This window comes from Balaenoptera ricei, chromosome 8 (assembly GCF_028023285.1).
Source record: "Balaenoptera ricei isolate mBalRic1 chromosome 8, mBalRic1.hap2, whole genome shotgun sequence".
Classification (NCBI taxonomy): Eukaryota; Metazoa; Chordata; class Mammalia; order Artiodactyla; family Balaenopteridae; genus Balaenoptera; species Balaenoptera ricei.
Genome location: NC_082646.1, coordinates 90,095,616 through 90,108,824, shown reverse-complemented (window position 1 = coordinate 90,108,824; position 13,209 = coordinate 90,095,616). Strand labels below are relative to the sequence as shown.

Below are 13,209 nucleotides of genomic sequence, written 5' to 3'. Positions count from 1 at the left end.
TCAGATGAGAAAGTCAGCGAGGACCGTTCTGAACACGTGTCATTTACACTAAGGCCCAATGTTTTGACAGAGGCAGTGGGGAAAGCAAATGTGAAGACCCTGGGATGAGCAAGACCTTGATGGTTTTGAGAAATAAAAGGTGGGAAATAGTGGCCAAGGAAAGGTTGCAGGGCTCAGGAGAGAGCAGCTCTCAAAGGCCTTGGGGGCCATAGCAGAGCACTTAGGGTTTGCTCCAAATGCAGTGGGGAAACAACCTAAGCATTTAATTAATTTATTTATTTTTTATTTATTTGGTTGCACCAGGTCTTAGTTTTGTCAGGCAGGCTCCTTAGTTGCGGCTCGCGGGCTCCTTAGTTACAGCTTGCTGGCTCCTTGGTTGTGGCATGTGAACTCTTAGTTGCAGTGTGCATGTGGGATCTAATTCCCTGACCAGGGATCGAACCCAGGACCCCTGCATTGGGAGTGTGGAGTCTTAACCACTGCGCCACCAGGAAAGTCCCAACATGAGCATTTTATGTAAGGAGTTGATATGTGGTACATTCAAAAACTTAGATCCTTGAGAAATATGGATGTCAATAGTGTTTTTCTTCTTAAGCTACTAGTTATCGAATGTTCATTATATACTGGGCACTGTGTTAAGCTCTTTATATACATAATCTTATCTAGTCCTTTCAGCTGGCTTCTGAGTTAGATAAAATGTACTCATTTCATTGGATGATAAACTGAGACTGAGTGAGTAAAGTAACTTAGCCAAGGTCATATACCCAGTAAGTGGCAAAGGTGGGATTCCAAACCCAGGTCTGTCTGACTCCAATGCTTAAGCCTTTAAACACTTTTTTCCCTTGTCCTAGTTTTTTAATAATAAAAAAATATGATAAAAATAACATAAAATTTTCTACATTAGCCATTTTAAGTATACAGTTCAGTGACACAATATTTGTCCTTCTGTGTCTGGCTTCTTGACTTCTTTTACTTAGCATGTTTGCAAGGTTCATCCATATTGTAATTTGTATCAGCATCTCGTTCTTTTTCATGGTGGAATAATATTCCACATTCAGAATAATATTTTATGCTTATACCATGTTTTACTTATTCACTCATCTCTTGATGGACATTTGGGTTGTTTCTACCTTTTGGCTGCTGTGAATAATGCTGCAGTGAGCACTGGTATACAAGTATCTGTTTGAGTTTCTGTTTTTGATTTTTGGGGTATATGCCTGGGAGTAGAATTGCTGGGTCATACAATAATTCAATGTTTAGCTTTTGAAGGAACTGCCAAACTGGTTTCTACAGAAGCTGCATCATTTTACATTCCCATGAGCAATATACAAGGGCTCCAGTTTCTCTACATCTTTGTCAACGCTTGTTATTTTCCTTTTTTTTTTTTTTTCTTTTTTTGGATTATAGCCATCCTAATGTGTGTAAGGTGTTATCTTGTTGTGGCTTTGATTTTCAATTCCCTAATGACTTGTGATGCTGAGCATCTTTTCATGTGTTTATTGACCGTTTGTATATCTTCTTTGGAGAAATGTCAGTTCATGTCATTTGCCCTTTTTAAAATTGGGTTGTTTGTCTTTTTGTGGTTGAGTTGTAAGGGTCGTTTATATATTCTGGATATTAAATCCTTACCAGACATATGATTTGCAAAATTTCCCCCCATTTTGTAGGTTGTCCTTTGACTTTCCTTTGTTGCACAAAAGTTTTTAATTTTGATGAATCCAATTTATCTGTTTTTCTTTTGTCATTCTTGGTGTCATATCTAAGAATCCAAGATCATAACAAATCTAAGATCATGGAGATTTACTCCTATGTTTTCTTCTACTTTCTTTTACTTTTAACCATTAAGTTCTCTTCTAGATTTTTTTTAAAAATAAATTTATTTATTTGTTTTTGGCTGCATTGGGTCTGTTGCTCGGTGCAGGCTTTCTCTAGTTGCTGCAAACGGGGGCTACTCTTCGTTGCGGTGCATGGGCTTCTCATTGCGGTGGCCTCTCTTGTTGCGGAGCACGGGCTCTAGGTGCGCACGCTTCAGTAGTTCTGGCGTGTGGGCTCAGTAGTTCTGGCTCGTGGGCTCTAGAGCACAGGCTCAGTAGATGTGGCACACGGGCTTAGTTGCTCTGCGGCATGTGGGATCTTCCTGGACCAGGGATCAAACCTGTGTCCCCTGCATTGGCAGGCGGATTCTTAACTACTGGACCACCAGGGAAGTCCTCTCTTCTAGATTTTAGAAGTTATTCACTTCATCCAGCCAAATTAGAAACATGAGAAGCTCAGCTAAGTAAGTCCTGGTGTCTGTCCTGGAGGGGCTCACAGAATAGAACGGGAAACAAAATCTCAGTAGTGACAATATCATGGTGGTCTGTGCTGGTTGTTCCCAAATGCCAGTGTGAGGATCTCTGCTGCTCCACCAGTGTTTGTAGAAAAGAAAAGAGGAATTTTTTCATAAAACTACATGTATTCAACCTAAGGAACTGTCCCTTTTTATGCAAGTGGTTCCTTTCTATGATGCTAGAATGTTCTTATGACAGAAGGCTGAGAGAAGATGGTGAGAGTTTCTTTAAATTGCTCTACTTGGCAAATTAAGAATGATCGGTTCTCTGTCAGACTTCCAAATTTAGGGGAGGAAAACAGAAAACTAAACTATGAAATTCAAGAGGTTAAAAGCCACCACAGATATTCGGGTTGATTTATATGGGCCTACAAGGCATGTTGGTTATCCCTCCCTGGGGTTTTTAGGGAAGGCTTCACAGGGAAGCCAGATTCACTTTCTTCCTCAAATATCTGACCTATTTCTGCTTCAATCGTCATCTTTGTGCAGAATTTTTAGGAATAGAGAGTTGGGGCAGGAAGAAGAGCAAATCAAAGCTAGGTCTGTTTCTTAGCCTGGATTCCTCTGGGCAGCCTCCGACTGATTCCTCTTATAGTTTTTGCCAAATGATTTTTCTTTGTCATTACCTAAGGTATATTTTAAAAAAGACAGAAAGAAAGAAATTCCACCCAGAAAGGAATACTTTTTTTCTCATGGGAAAGAATGCTCAGTTGTTTTTAGGGACTGAATGAAGTTCTGCCAATGAGTTCACTCTTGTAGAACGTTGAAATTCTCCCAAACATACTAATTAAGATGCCTTTTGTCTTTTCTGTTGGTTTTAGCTTTGAAGATACCATGAAAATGGCATGTTGCAAAATCGAGGCGCCAAGTTTGGAGGAAATGATGTGGTTCCTGCTTGGTATTCAGCCTTGCACTTGATAGACCTAGTCTAGAGAGTGGTCACCAAACTTTTCTGATGGCCCAAGTGCCTGGGCTGTACTGTACAGTTGTGCAGTTTAATGGTTCCTTCTGGAATTGCGCAGTGCACAAGCTGTGTAGCTGTAAGCCTTGGCCTGATGTACCCCAGCAAAAATAGAAATGAGCACAGACACTTAGGAAATGTATGCTTGTGTATAAGTTCTTTATGTGTATGTGTGTCAATCCACTTAGATTATATATTGATAAAACATGGTTTCTTTTTTTGATTAGAAAATAAAAATGAATAGCAGTTTTAACAAATTTCATCTGTGCCCCAGTGGATGGTTTTGAACGTCCTTCAGGCAGGGTGACACGTTTGTAGGGCAAGGTTGCTTCTTAGCAGTAAGGTACTTGTGGGTCTTACCTGTTCCTGCCAGGCTCTCCATCTCACCTTCTGGCTTCTGTCTCAGAGTACACAGTCATTAATGAGGACTGCCCCGGAGCTGAGTGGAACATCATGTGTCGGGAGTGCTGTGAGTACGATCAGGTTACATGTGCCTGCCCTGGAAAGAAAGAAGTGGTGGGCTATACCATCCCTTGCTGCAGGAACGAGGAGAATGAATGTGACTCCTGCCTAATTCACCCAGGTGAGTGTGCAATGGGAGACCCCAGGTTGCCTTCATGTTTTCTGAGGTCAGTAATAGGAGCACGCCGAACACTTGAATTCTGACAGGTAGACATCAGGAGGCTGCGATGCCTTGATGATTAAAAGTGGCATAATTCGACCCACTCTAACTACAGGCAAAGGAATTGGAGGAGTTAGTACCCTTTTCAGTGTTAAACTTATAAAGCTGTAGATTTATCTACTTAGTCATTCAGTTAACAAATAGACTGAGCAGCTCCTTTATACCATGACAGGTAGTGGGAATACAGTGATTTTTTCAAAAGACACATTCCTGGCACTTCCAGAGCTTGCAGCTTACTGGGGGCTATGGAGGAGTAAACAGGCGGCTGTAATGCAGCATGGTAGGTGCTGTGATAGAGAAGCATGGGTACCATGGGAGCCTGGATGGGGATGTGGGAGGATGACTTATTAGAGGAGGTGACATGTGTGCTGAAGATGGAGGCAGCAAACTGAAAAGCATGAAGGGGAGCCAGTCGAGAGGTCAGGCCATAGAGAATAGCATGTGATAAGGCCCTGTGGCAAGAGAAAGCATGGAGTTTAGGGAATTGCAAGTAGCTCAGTCTGCCTGGAGGGGTGTGTGTGTGTGTGTGTGTGTGTGTGATGAGAAACATGGAAAGAGATAGACAGACCAAAGACTGAGAGAACAATCTGAAGGAGAGAACAGGGGGGCTCCAGGACCAAGGGCTTTGGAGGCTGTACTATGATGTTTAGGCTATATCCTGAAGATATTTGGTAACATTGGAGATCTTTTCATTACAAAGGTAAAAGCTGATTTTCTCTTCAAATGCAGTATGGAGAAAGGATTGGGAGAAGGCCACAATTGGAGGCAGGGGAGGAATAATGGAGACTTTGATGAACAGAAGCCCTATGGATGGAGAGAGGTGGAGGGATTTGAGAGAGATTAGAGACCAGAGTTGACGACAATTTGGGATTGGTAGGATGGGGAAGGGAAGGGCAGAGCAGAAGTCGAGGATGGTGCTCTGGCCCTGAGTTGGACATTTGGGAGGCGGTCGCAGTAATACGAGAGCATCCTAGGGTGAGATGGGACCTTCCCAGGTCACGGTGCCTATTCCTTTGCCTTTACATCAGGCTAGACCTGCCTTCTCCCAAACCCCCAATTCCCCGGGCCCCACCATAGAGGGGGCAGTGATTGTCCTTCTTCACTGAAGTGAAGATCAATGTGGACACTGAGCTTCACTCTTAAGGTATTTCCAGCGTGATTAGCGACTTACTGAATGTTTTCTTGGTGCTTTCATATCTGCTGCCTTGTAAATCTGACTTTTTCCGGGGGCATCTGACCTTTTCTCTTCCAGGCCTGATCAAAAGGAGGAGGTAGAGAATTTCAAATACACTTTCCTCAGACTGAAGACTAAAAGGATGTCAAAAATGTGCCTTGGGAACTTCTCTCATTTCTTCCTCTCCCCTTATTTTACAAACACAGAGAATGATGCTTATTATTACCAGGAACTTTCTTTTTAGGAAAGCTACAGAAGAGGAGAGAAAACAGGGCTCAAGTACGCAGGTGTTACATCTAAACCATCTTCCTTCTCGGCAGAGAGTAAGGCTGAGCTTTAAAATAGAAGTGACCTCAGTATAACCTTTGCACATTTTTTTAAAAAATTATTTATCTATTTATTTATGGCTGTGTTGGGTCTTCGTTTCTGTGCGAGGGCTTTCTCCAGTTGCGGCAAGCGGGGGCCACTCTTCATCGTGGTGCGCGGGCCTCTCACTATCGCGGCCTCTCTTGTTGCGGAGCACAGGCTCCAGACGCGCAGGCTCAGTAATTGTGGCTCACGGGCCTAGTTGCTCCGTGGCATGTGGGATCTTCCCAGACCAGGGCTGGAACCCGTGTCCCCTGCATTAGCAGGCAGATTCTCAACCACTGCGCCACCAGGGAAGCCCCTAACCTTTGCACATTTGATTCAGAAAAGAAACCCACTGTTCCAATTCCCTGATGGTGAGAATGGTTTGTAGGGAAATAGTTGAGTAGTGCCTCCAAATCTTCTAAGGAAATTTTGAGAGCTAAGCCAGGGTCTCCTGACTAGGGGTCCTTGGCAGGGATGCTGAAATCTTTGAACAATTTTCAATATTTTCCAAAGCCTAGCGATTACTGTTGTTATGAGGGTGGGCCTTTGGTTTAATGAGCTGGCATGAGGTCGTGGAATAAATAAGAGACCTTCACAGGCAGTGCTGTGTGCTTCCTACTGCATCATATAGAAGGGCATCAACATCTGCCATGCCTGCACCCAACATCTTATTACATCATACAGGAGACACCCAATATTACCACGTCGAATGGTGCTAGGAAGGATCTTTCAAACTATGAGTAGTGAAGAACTGTCCCATATCAACCATCTGGTTGCCCTGAAAGGAAAGGCTAGAGAAAGGCTTTTTAAAAAAAAAAAGATTTTCAAAAATAGTGAATTGGTGTCCTAGCAGTCCCTACTGGTGATCAAAGAGGTTTCTCTGTGTGTGTGTGTCATTATGAACGCAGGCATTTTTATTTATTTATGTGATTTAATCCATTTCAGTCATTATTTATTTTAATGCACACGTCCCATCTTATAACACTGGGTGCCCCTTTATGTCTTTCTGTGTTCTTCTGACCTGACCACACTGTTTTTGAAGACTTCTTGATTTCTCGCATGACAAAATATTTTAGCCTCTTCTTGTATATTTTCTGCCCCAGATCTGGAATCAGCCACTTCTCAAAGGAACTTTGGTCTGAGACCACGATCTGGTCACCTGAGGTGTTCCTTGCTATTGGACTGTCATTGTTACAAGGTTTTGTTTGTATGTTTTTTTAAGTGGATGGAGCTGGGAAACATGTATTTTTTAAAATGAATTTTTGCTGCTACTCAAGTTCAAATGTAATATTCCAAGGTTGTTAATTAACTTCTTTATTTTATATTTGTATGTCTTTTCTCTCATGGTGAAAATCCTGTTTCCTGATAATATTAACCTAATCACTTACTTGCTTTATCTTATAATTGTACAAAACAACAACAGCACCATTGGTATTAGTAAGAAGACCACTGATGAGAGTGGTTTTTATTCACCTTAGAATATATCTCACTAAGTATATAGAGTCAAAATACTATGTTTTAAAGCCAATTGATGTAGTTCTTTTGTCTGTGGTGTTATACCATCTACTTGATGTGTAGTTAGGTTTATTGTTTCTATCTGTTTTCTATATTTGACAATACAAGCAAATATGTGTGTGCATTTCTGTATCTTTCCCCTTCTTGCACAAAAGACAGCATGCCATAAACACTGCTAACTGCCTTGCTTTTTTGTCTTAACAATATATGCAGGAGATCACTCACTGACAGTAATAAGGCTGGTTGTTTTTTTTCCATTTCTTTTTACAGTTGCATATAACTGCATCATGTGGATTACCATAGTTCATGAGTATTTGGGTTATTTCTAGCTTTTTGCTGTTATAAATACTACTATAGTGAATAGCCTCAGGCATTCATCAGCTAGTATTTTTGTAGCATATCTTTGGGGTAGATTCCTGGAAGAAGAATTGCTGCATCAAAGGGAAGTGCATATGTCATTTTGCCAGCCTTTGCCAGATTCTCCTCCATGCATTTGGCATTCACAGCAGCCGTACATGAGAGTACCGTTTTCCCGAAGTCTTGCGACAGAATGTGTTGTTTTGGAATTTTGTCAGTCTCAAAGGTGCGAAATGGGATCTCAGCCTGGTTTAAGAATTTCTATCACTTCTATCATTATGCTGGACAGCGATTCTTTCTCTTGTGATGGCAGTAATTGCACGAGGATCGATGTCCAGGGGCGTGGTGGTGGGGATGGCAGTGCTGACGTCCAGCAGTGGCCAGCGGCACTGGGGCCCTCAATGGAGCAAGGTGGCTGTGTATTTAGTGCGTTTCTAGGCTGTGTAGCTTGGACCTCGGTCCTCTAACCCTTCTGGCAATACCGTGAGCTACTTAGTGTCTTTTTAACACAGACTTGTTCATCTTAATCACCTGGCTGGTTTCTGTGGCTTGCACCTAATGACCCGGATGTTACTGTGCTGAGAGTTGGCAGGGGCGTAGAGGGCGGACTCTGAGTCCATTGGCCTCCTTGGTGGCACAGTGGGTAGGAAATCGAACGGGAATGTGGCACATGGGTGAAGATGGCCTTTAAAAGACCATCTTTTAAAGCGGTCTTTTAAAGGACCCCTGGGACCCAGTTATGGGCCATATGAAATTTGATGAATCATATTAGCAATTCTTTTCTGGTCGGAAGAGACACTGGGAGAGGGAAGCAAAGTCAGGATGGTGTGCAGAGAGAGAGCTACAAGTCTCTGTCCTACAGAAATCACACATATGTACACTGCATGTATATACTACAGGCCAATGAAAACCTAATTTTAGCCAAAAGCAAAAAAGTATGCTATTAGCTCAAGGAAATGCTGGTTATCTTGAACAGTTCAGAAGCCTGGATTATTCATCCATTCAACCATCCATCTATCCATTTATTTATTCGCTCAAATCTCAAATAATAATATTTCTGGAACACTTATTATGTGCCAGATACTGTATTAAGTGGGGATGGATATAATGTTGAACATGGTGCAGTCGCTGACTTCAGTCTGTACAGGAAAACAGACAGTAGGCAGTTAAAACTGAGCATGCTATATGCTATGGTGGGGATAAGCCAAGAGGAGGTATGGGAATGCAGAATAATAATAATAGTCCATGTTTTGGGGGTACTTGCTATGTGCCAGGCCCTTTACATGTGTGAATTTAATTTCTAAAACAACTTTATGAGGTAGGCACGGTTTTTAACCCTGGGTTTACAGATGACGACATTGAGGTACAGAGAGCTTAAGCAATTTGCTCAAGGACACACAGCTGGACAGTGGAGGCGCCAGAAGTTAGTGCTCCATTTTAATAAGTGGGATTGGATTTTCTCTACCTTTCCTCACTGTCCCCCACCCCTCAGGAGACCATGTTTTAAAAATAACCCTTGACTAGGGTCTGCTCAACCCTCTCTGGTGTGGCCTGCTGGTCGGGGGGAGCCTGACACCTTCCAGGGTGAGCCCATTATTAGGCATTAAGGTTGTTTCCGACGGCACACTGTGGTTATAGAAGTATATGCCATAGAAGAATATTTAATGGAATGGGAAGATGGTTACTATCTATTATCAAATTAAAAGGTAAGTTATTAAAAACAGAATGTACAGTATATAGTATAAGCCTAATTTTTAAAAAATGTGTTCATGTATAGAGAGGGAATTACTGATCATTTTCTCTGGGTGATGGAATTTTTGGTGTTTTTAATTGAATTCTTTTTGCTTGTCTGAATTTTCTAAATATTCCATAATAAACATGTAATATTTTTATAAAGAGAAAAAATACCCTGTATTGATGGATTCTACCTTTTACTACAGGTTATTTCGTTTTGCATTAAAACATTAGCCACAAATGAAACAAGCCAGACACAAAAGGCCATATATTGTATGATTCCATTCATATGAAATGACTGGTAGATTACTGGTTGCCAGGGATTAGGGCCGAGGGTGGGGATTGGCGAATGGGGAGTGACTGCTAATGAGTATGGGGTCTTTTGTGGGGAAGGTGATGAAATGTTCTAAAGTTAGAGAATAGTGATGGTTATGCAACTCTGGGGTATGTTAGAACCCACTGAATTGTACACTTTAAAAGAGGGAATTTTATGGTATGTGAATTATCTCCATGTGGCTTTTTAAAAACTAATGCATTAGAACCAAAATGTGCAATCAGTCTGGAAGCTTATTACTAAATATTTTTGATATCTCATAGTATTTTTCAGGTTACTGATGTTACGTGAGATATGGCAGCCTTGTAAAACGTGAAAAATTTACAACCAGCAAGAGGGTTTTCCTTCAGTACAAACAACAGTGTAATTTAGATTTGGTTTTCATATAGTAATAGGCATTTGCTGTCAATTAGTCTTAAATTTGGAGGTATTTTCATCAATGTTATTTGCTTTATAAAACATAGCGATTACAAAATAATTTTAAATAGCATTGTGTTTTATTGAAACTTAAAGTTCATAATTATGACCAGAAATGGAATTAAAAAAAAAAAAGCCATCAGCCACTAACTAGGAAGATGGTTCAGACCACCCTCCTAAACTCCTCAGTCTGAATTCTGGTGCCTCTAGCGTCTTCCTAGGAATGAGCATTTTTTCCTAAGGGCTTTGGCACCATTCTAGGTCCAGATGCCCTTAGTTGAGACAAGGTCCTGGGAAGGTCCATAGTTTCTCTCTCAGAACCTGCATGTGCTTAATCTAACACCCTTCTGCTTGGAAAAATTTCAGGTTGTACCATCTTTGAAAACTGCAAGACGTGCCGAAACGGCTCGTGGGGGGGTACTCTGGACGACTTCTACGTGAAGGGCATCTACTGTGCAGAGTGCCACGCGGGCTGGTACGGAGGAGACTGCATGCGTGAGTAGACCCTGACATAGCTCCGTCTCTAGCGTGTGCTCCTTTAAAGTCTCAGCTTTGCCATGGACTAAGGTTTATCTTGTTGGACTCTGAGTTCTGGAAAGTTGGTGGCCAGAGGGCTTTCTAGGTAAGACTGTAAAAAGCAAAGATGTATTTCCATCTGTTGGGTGTGGATTGTGGACTTCTGTTTGGAATTGGCCACGGGAGGTTTCTGTCTGCTCTTAAATCTTCCCCTCTCTCCGAAATGAAGCCAATGCATTCTGCACAGAGCATGCCTCATGTCCACTGAGAAGCAATTGCGTGTTGTCATTGGTCAGCAAGCAGTGACTAAGGCTTCAAAAATGCTAAGTCTGTAGTGCATTTAACATATGAATTTCTATTGGAAGCCTTCTTGAATACTGAGTTAAATTCCTGGAACCCACATCAAATTGTCAGCATGCCACTTGTCCCAGGAAAGGGATTCTTTCTGGGTTCTGCTTGATCTCCAAGAATTACTAAAATCTTTATTAGGGTTCCCCTCTGAGTCAATAATCCTTTGAAAATGGAGTGGAAATCTAACCTGTCTCAGTTTAAGATTCGTCTCTGCAGCAACTGAGAGTCAGTATCTGGAGCAATGTACAAACTGTCATTATTTCGTTAAGCCTATTTTACACGTTTCCTGTTTGAATCAGGAGCAGTCAGGATGGTCTTAGAATCTAAGTAATTTTACTCTTATGAACGATATTTCCCGTCTGCAGAAATAGAGGATGGAGTGCTATTGGTGTTCTTTGCTTGATCAAACCTGTCGCAAAATGCAAGAGTCTAGGGCAAAGGGTGAGGAAGATACCTAGGTCTATGTGATTTCAGACCCCTTATTCTCAACCACAGTACTCACCTACCTCCCAGTGGTGAGTTCTTCCTAATAGCTCTGTTTTCTCTGCAAAGCAGGATATGAAATCTCTAATGATAGCAGAGTAGAAGGGAAGCTGAGGCTTGAGAGTACCAAAGTTTTGGGACAGCCACGTGATGAATGAGGAAATGCACCAGCTAGCGATAATTTAAAGCATGTCCAAGCAAGGCTGAGGACCCAGTTGAAGCTGGAACTCCTGTGTAGGTGATGCAGCCAGGACAGGTGGTTGATGCTCTCTAGCATCATGGTAGCAGAGATGAATAAAAGCAGTCATTAGGTTGATCCAAGAGTTGGCTGAGACATGATTGTCCAGGGATCCAGGTTGGGTAGGACATGAAACCAACAAGAACCTGGTAAAGAGAATAGGGACTGGAGGTCTCGATGAGATGGAAAAGCAGGCTTAGTGATAATAAAGCAATGGAACATGTAGATGGAAGAGGTATTGTGGTCAGAGAACAGAATTTCTAAGTTGAAGCTTTCAGGGGTGGTGGTGGTAATGTGTTCATATAGATTAGTCAGTTTTTGCTGTGTAACAAACAACCTCAAAAGGACAGTTGTGTATTTTTCTCTATCCTGGGTCTGTGAGTTGGCTGGGTTTTAACTGGTTTCAGCTGGGTTGGCCTGGGTTGAACTCTAGGGTTCAGGGCTCAGACCAAAGGGGCAACTTGGGGTGTGGTCTTCTCATAGTGGGTCACAGAAGCACAAGAGGCCAAGCCAAACACACAGCCACATTTAAGGCCTCTGCTCACATCACGTTCACTCATATTCCAAGGAAGTCACATGGCTAATCCTCAAATCAGTCAAGTATGAGAGTATATTCCATCCCAAGGGGAAGGGTACAAATATTTCCTAAACAATACTCTAAACACTCTGTGTGAGTAAGTGGGTTTGTTTAGCAGACAAGGCAGAGAAGGGGAAGAATATTTGCATGCAGGAGGTCAAAGACAGAAGGACTGCATTTGCCCAAAGAAATCCTGTATGTGTGTCTTTCCAAATGGTACCTATTGGTTGAGTCCTGGGTTTAGCCTCAGTGTAAGAGCTGACTGTGTATGGAGTCTGATTGGTTGGATTAGTGATGGTGTCCATGTGTAGGATCAAAGCCTTCTCAAGGACAGCAGAACTGGCTCAGGGCAACTGGTCATCACCACTAGGCAGGCAAAGCGGAGCACACACGCCCCCATTCATTACAAAAAACTTTAATGAATAAATCTACCCATAACCATTCAAAAAATGTTTCTTGAATGAATGCTTCCAGGTGCAACGATGAGCAAGACAGATGTAGTCACTGCCATCTTAGAGCTTGAAAATTAGAGAGGAGAGACCAAAAAACAAAACAAAACAAAACAAAAACAAAAACAAAATAAGAGTGTGGTCAATGCTATGAAACAAACAAAGTAATGGTCATACTCCTGTCTCATTCTGTGTTGCTTCAGTTATGCTTGTTCAATTCCGTGATGTTTGTTCTGAAAGCCTCATTCCGTACAGTGTATGTTACCTGATCCCTGTCTTCATTCCACCCAGTTATGGATATTATCTGATCACAGCCACATGCACGAAGGAAGCATTTCTTATGGATCACTGGGCTGGTCACCAGGGAATACAATGAACCCTCCGTGAGTTTACCGTACATTCGTGGAAACAGGGCTTGACCCTAAGAAGACATCAATAGGATGTTATTAGGTTCTTATCACCTACAGCGCATACTGGCACTAAATAAATGTGAAGGGAATTCATAAGAGGAAGTAATTCATTTCAGTATTTGTTGAATGCCTGCTCAGTGCTGGGCACCATGCTGCCTGCCTCTGTTAAGGGGCAGCTGAGCACTTGGGTGGTCTGTGCACAGCTGGGGCACAGTGTGGGAGCCAGGTGGCAGTGCAAGCATTTGCCCAGTAGATGGCGCCCAAGCGATCCTTTCAGGCCCTTTAATCCTGGAGGAGGAAGGCTTCCTGCTGAGCACCATTGTAGAGCCCT

General features: G+C 42.2%; 1 protein-coding gene across 2 annotated transcripts in view; it reads left to right on the top strand.

Moving 5' to 3' along the window:
* PAMR1 (peptidase domain containing associated with muscle regeneration 1) overlaps positions 1 to 13,209 on the top strand; it is a 71,024-nt gene that overhangs the window by 17,860 nt on the left and 39,955 nt on the right. The window contains exons 2-3 of one of the 2 annotated variants that reach the window (XM_059931386.1): positions 3,697 to 3,873; positions 10,221 to 10,349. In XM_059931386.1, the coding sequence (XP_059787369.1) occupies positions 3,697 to 3,873; positions 10,221 to 10,349 (306 nt within the window). The remainder of the gene's footprint in view (positions 1 to 3,696; positions 3,874 to 10,220; positions 10,350 to 13,209) is intronic. The other variant, XM_059931387.1, reaches the window with a different exon arrangement.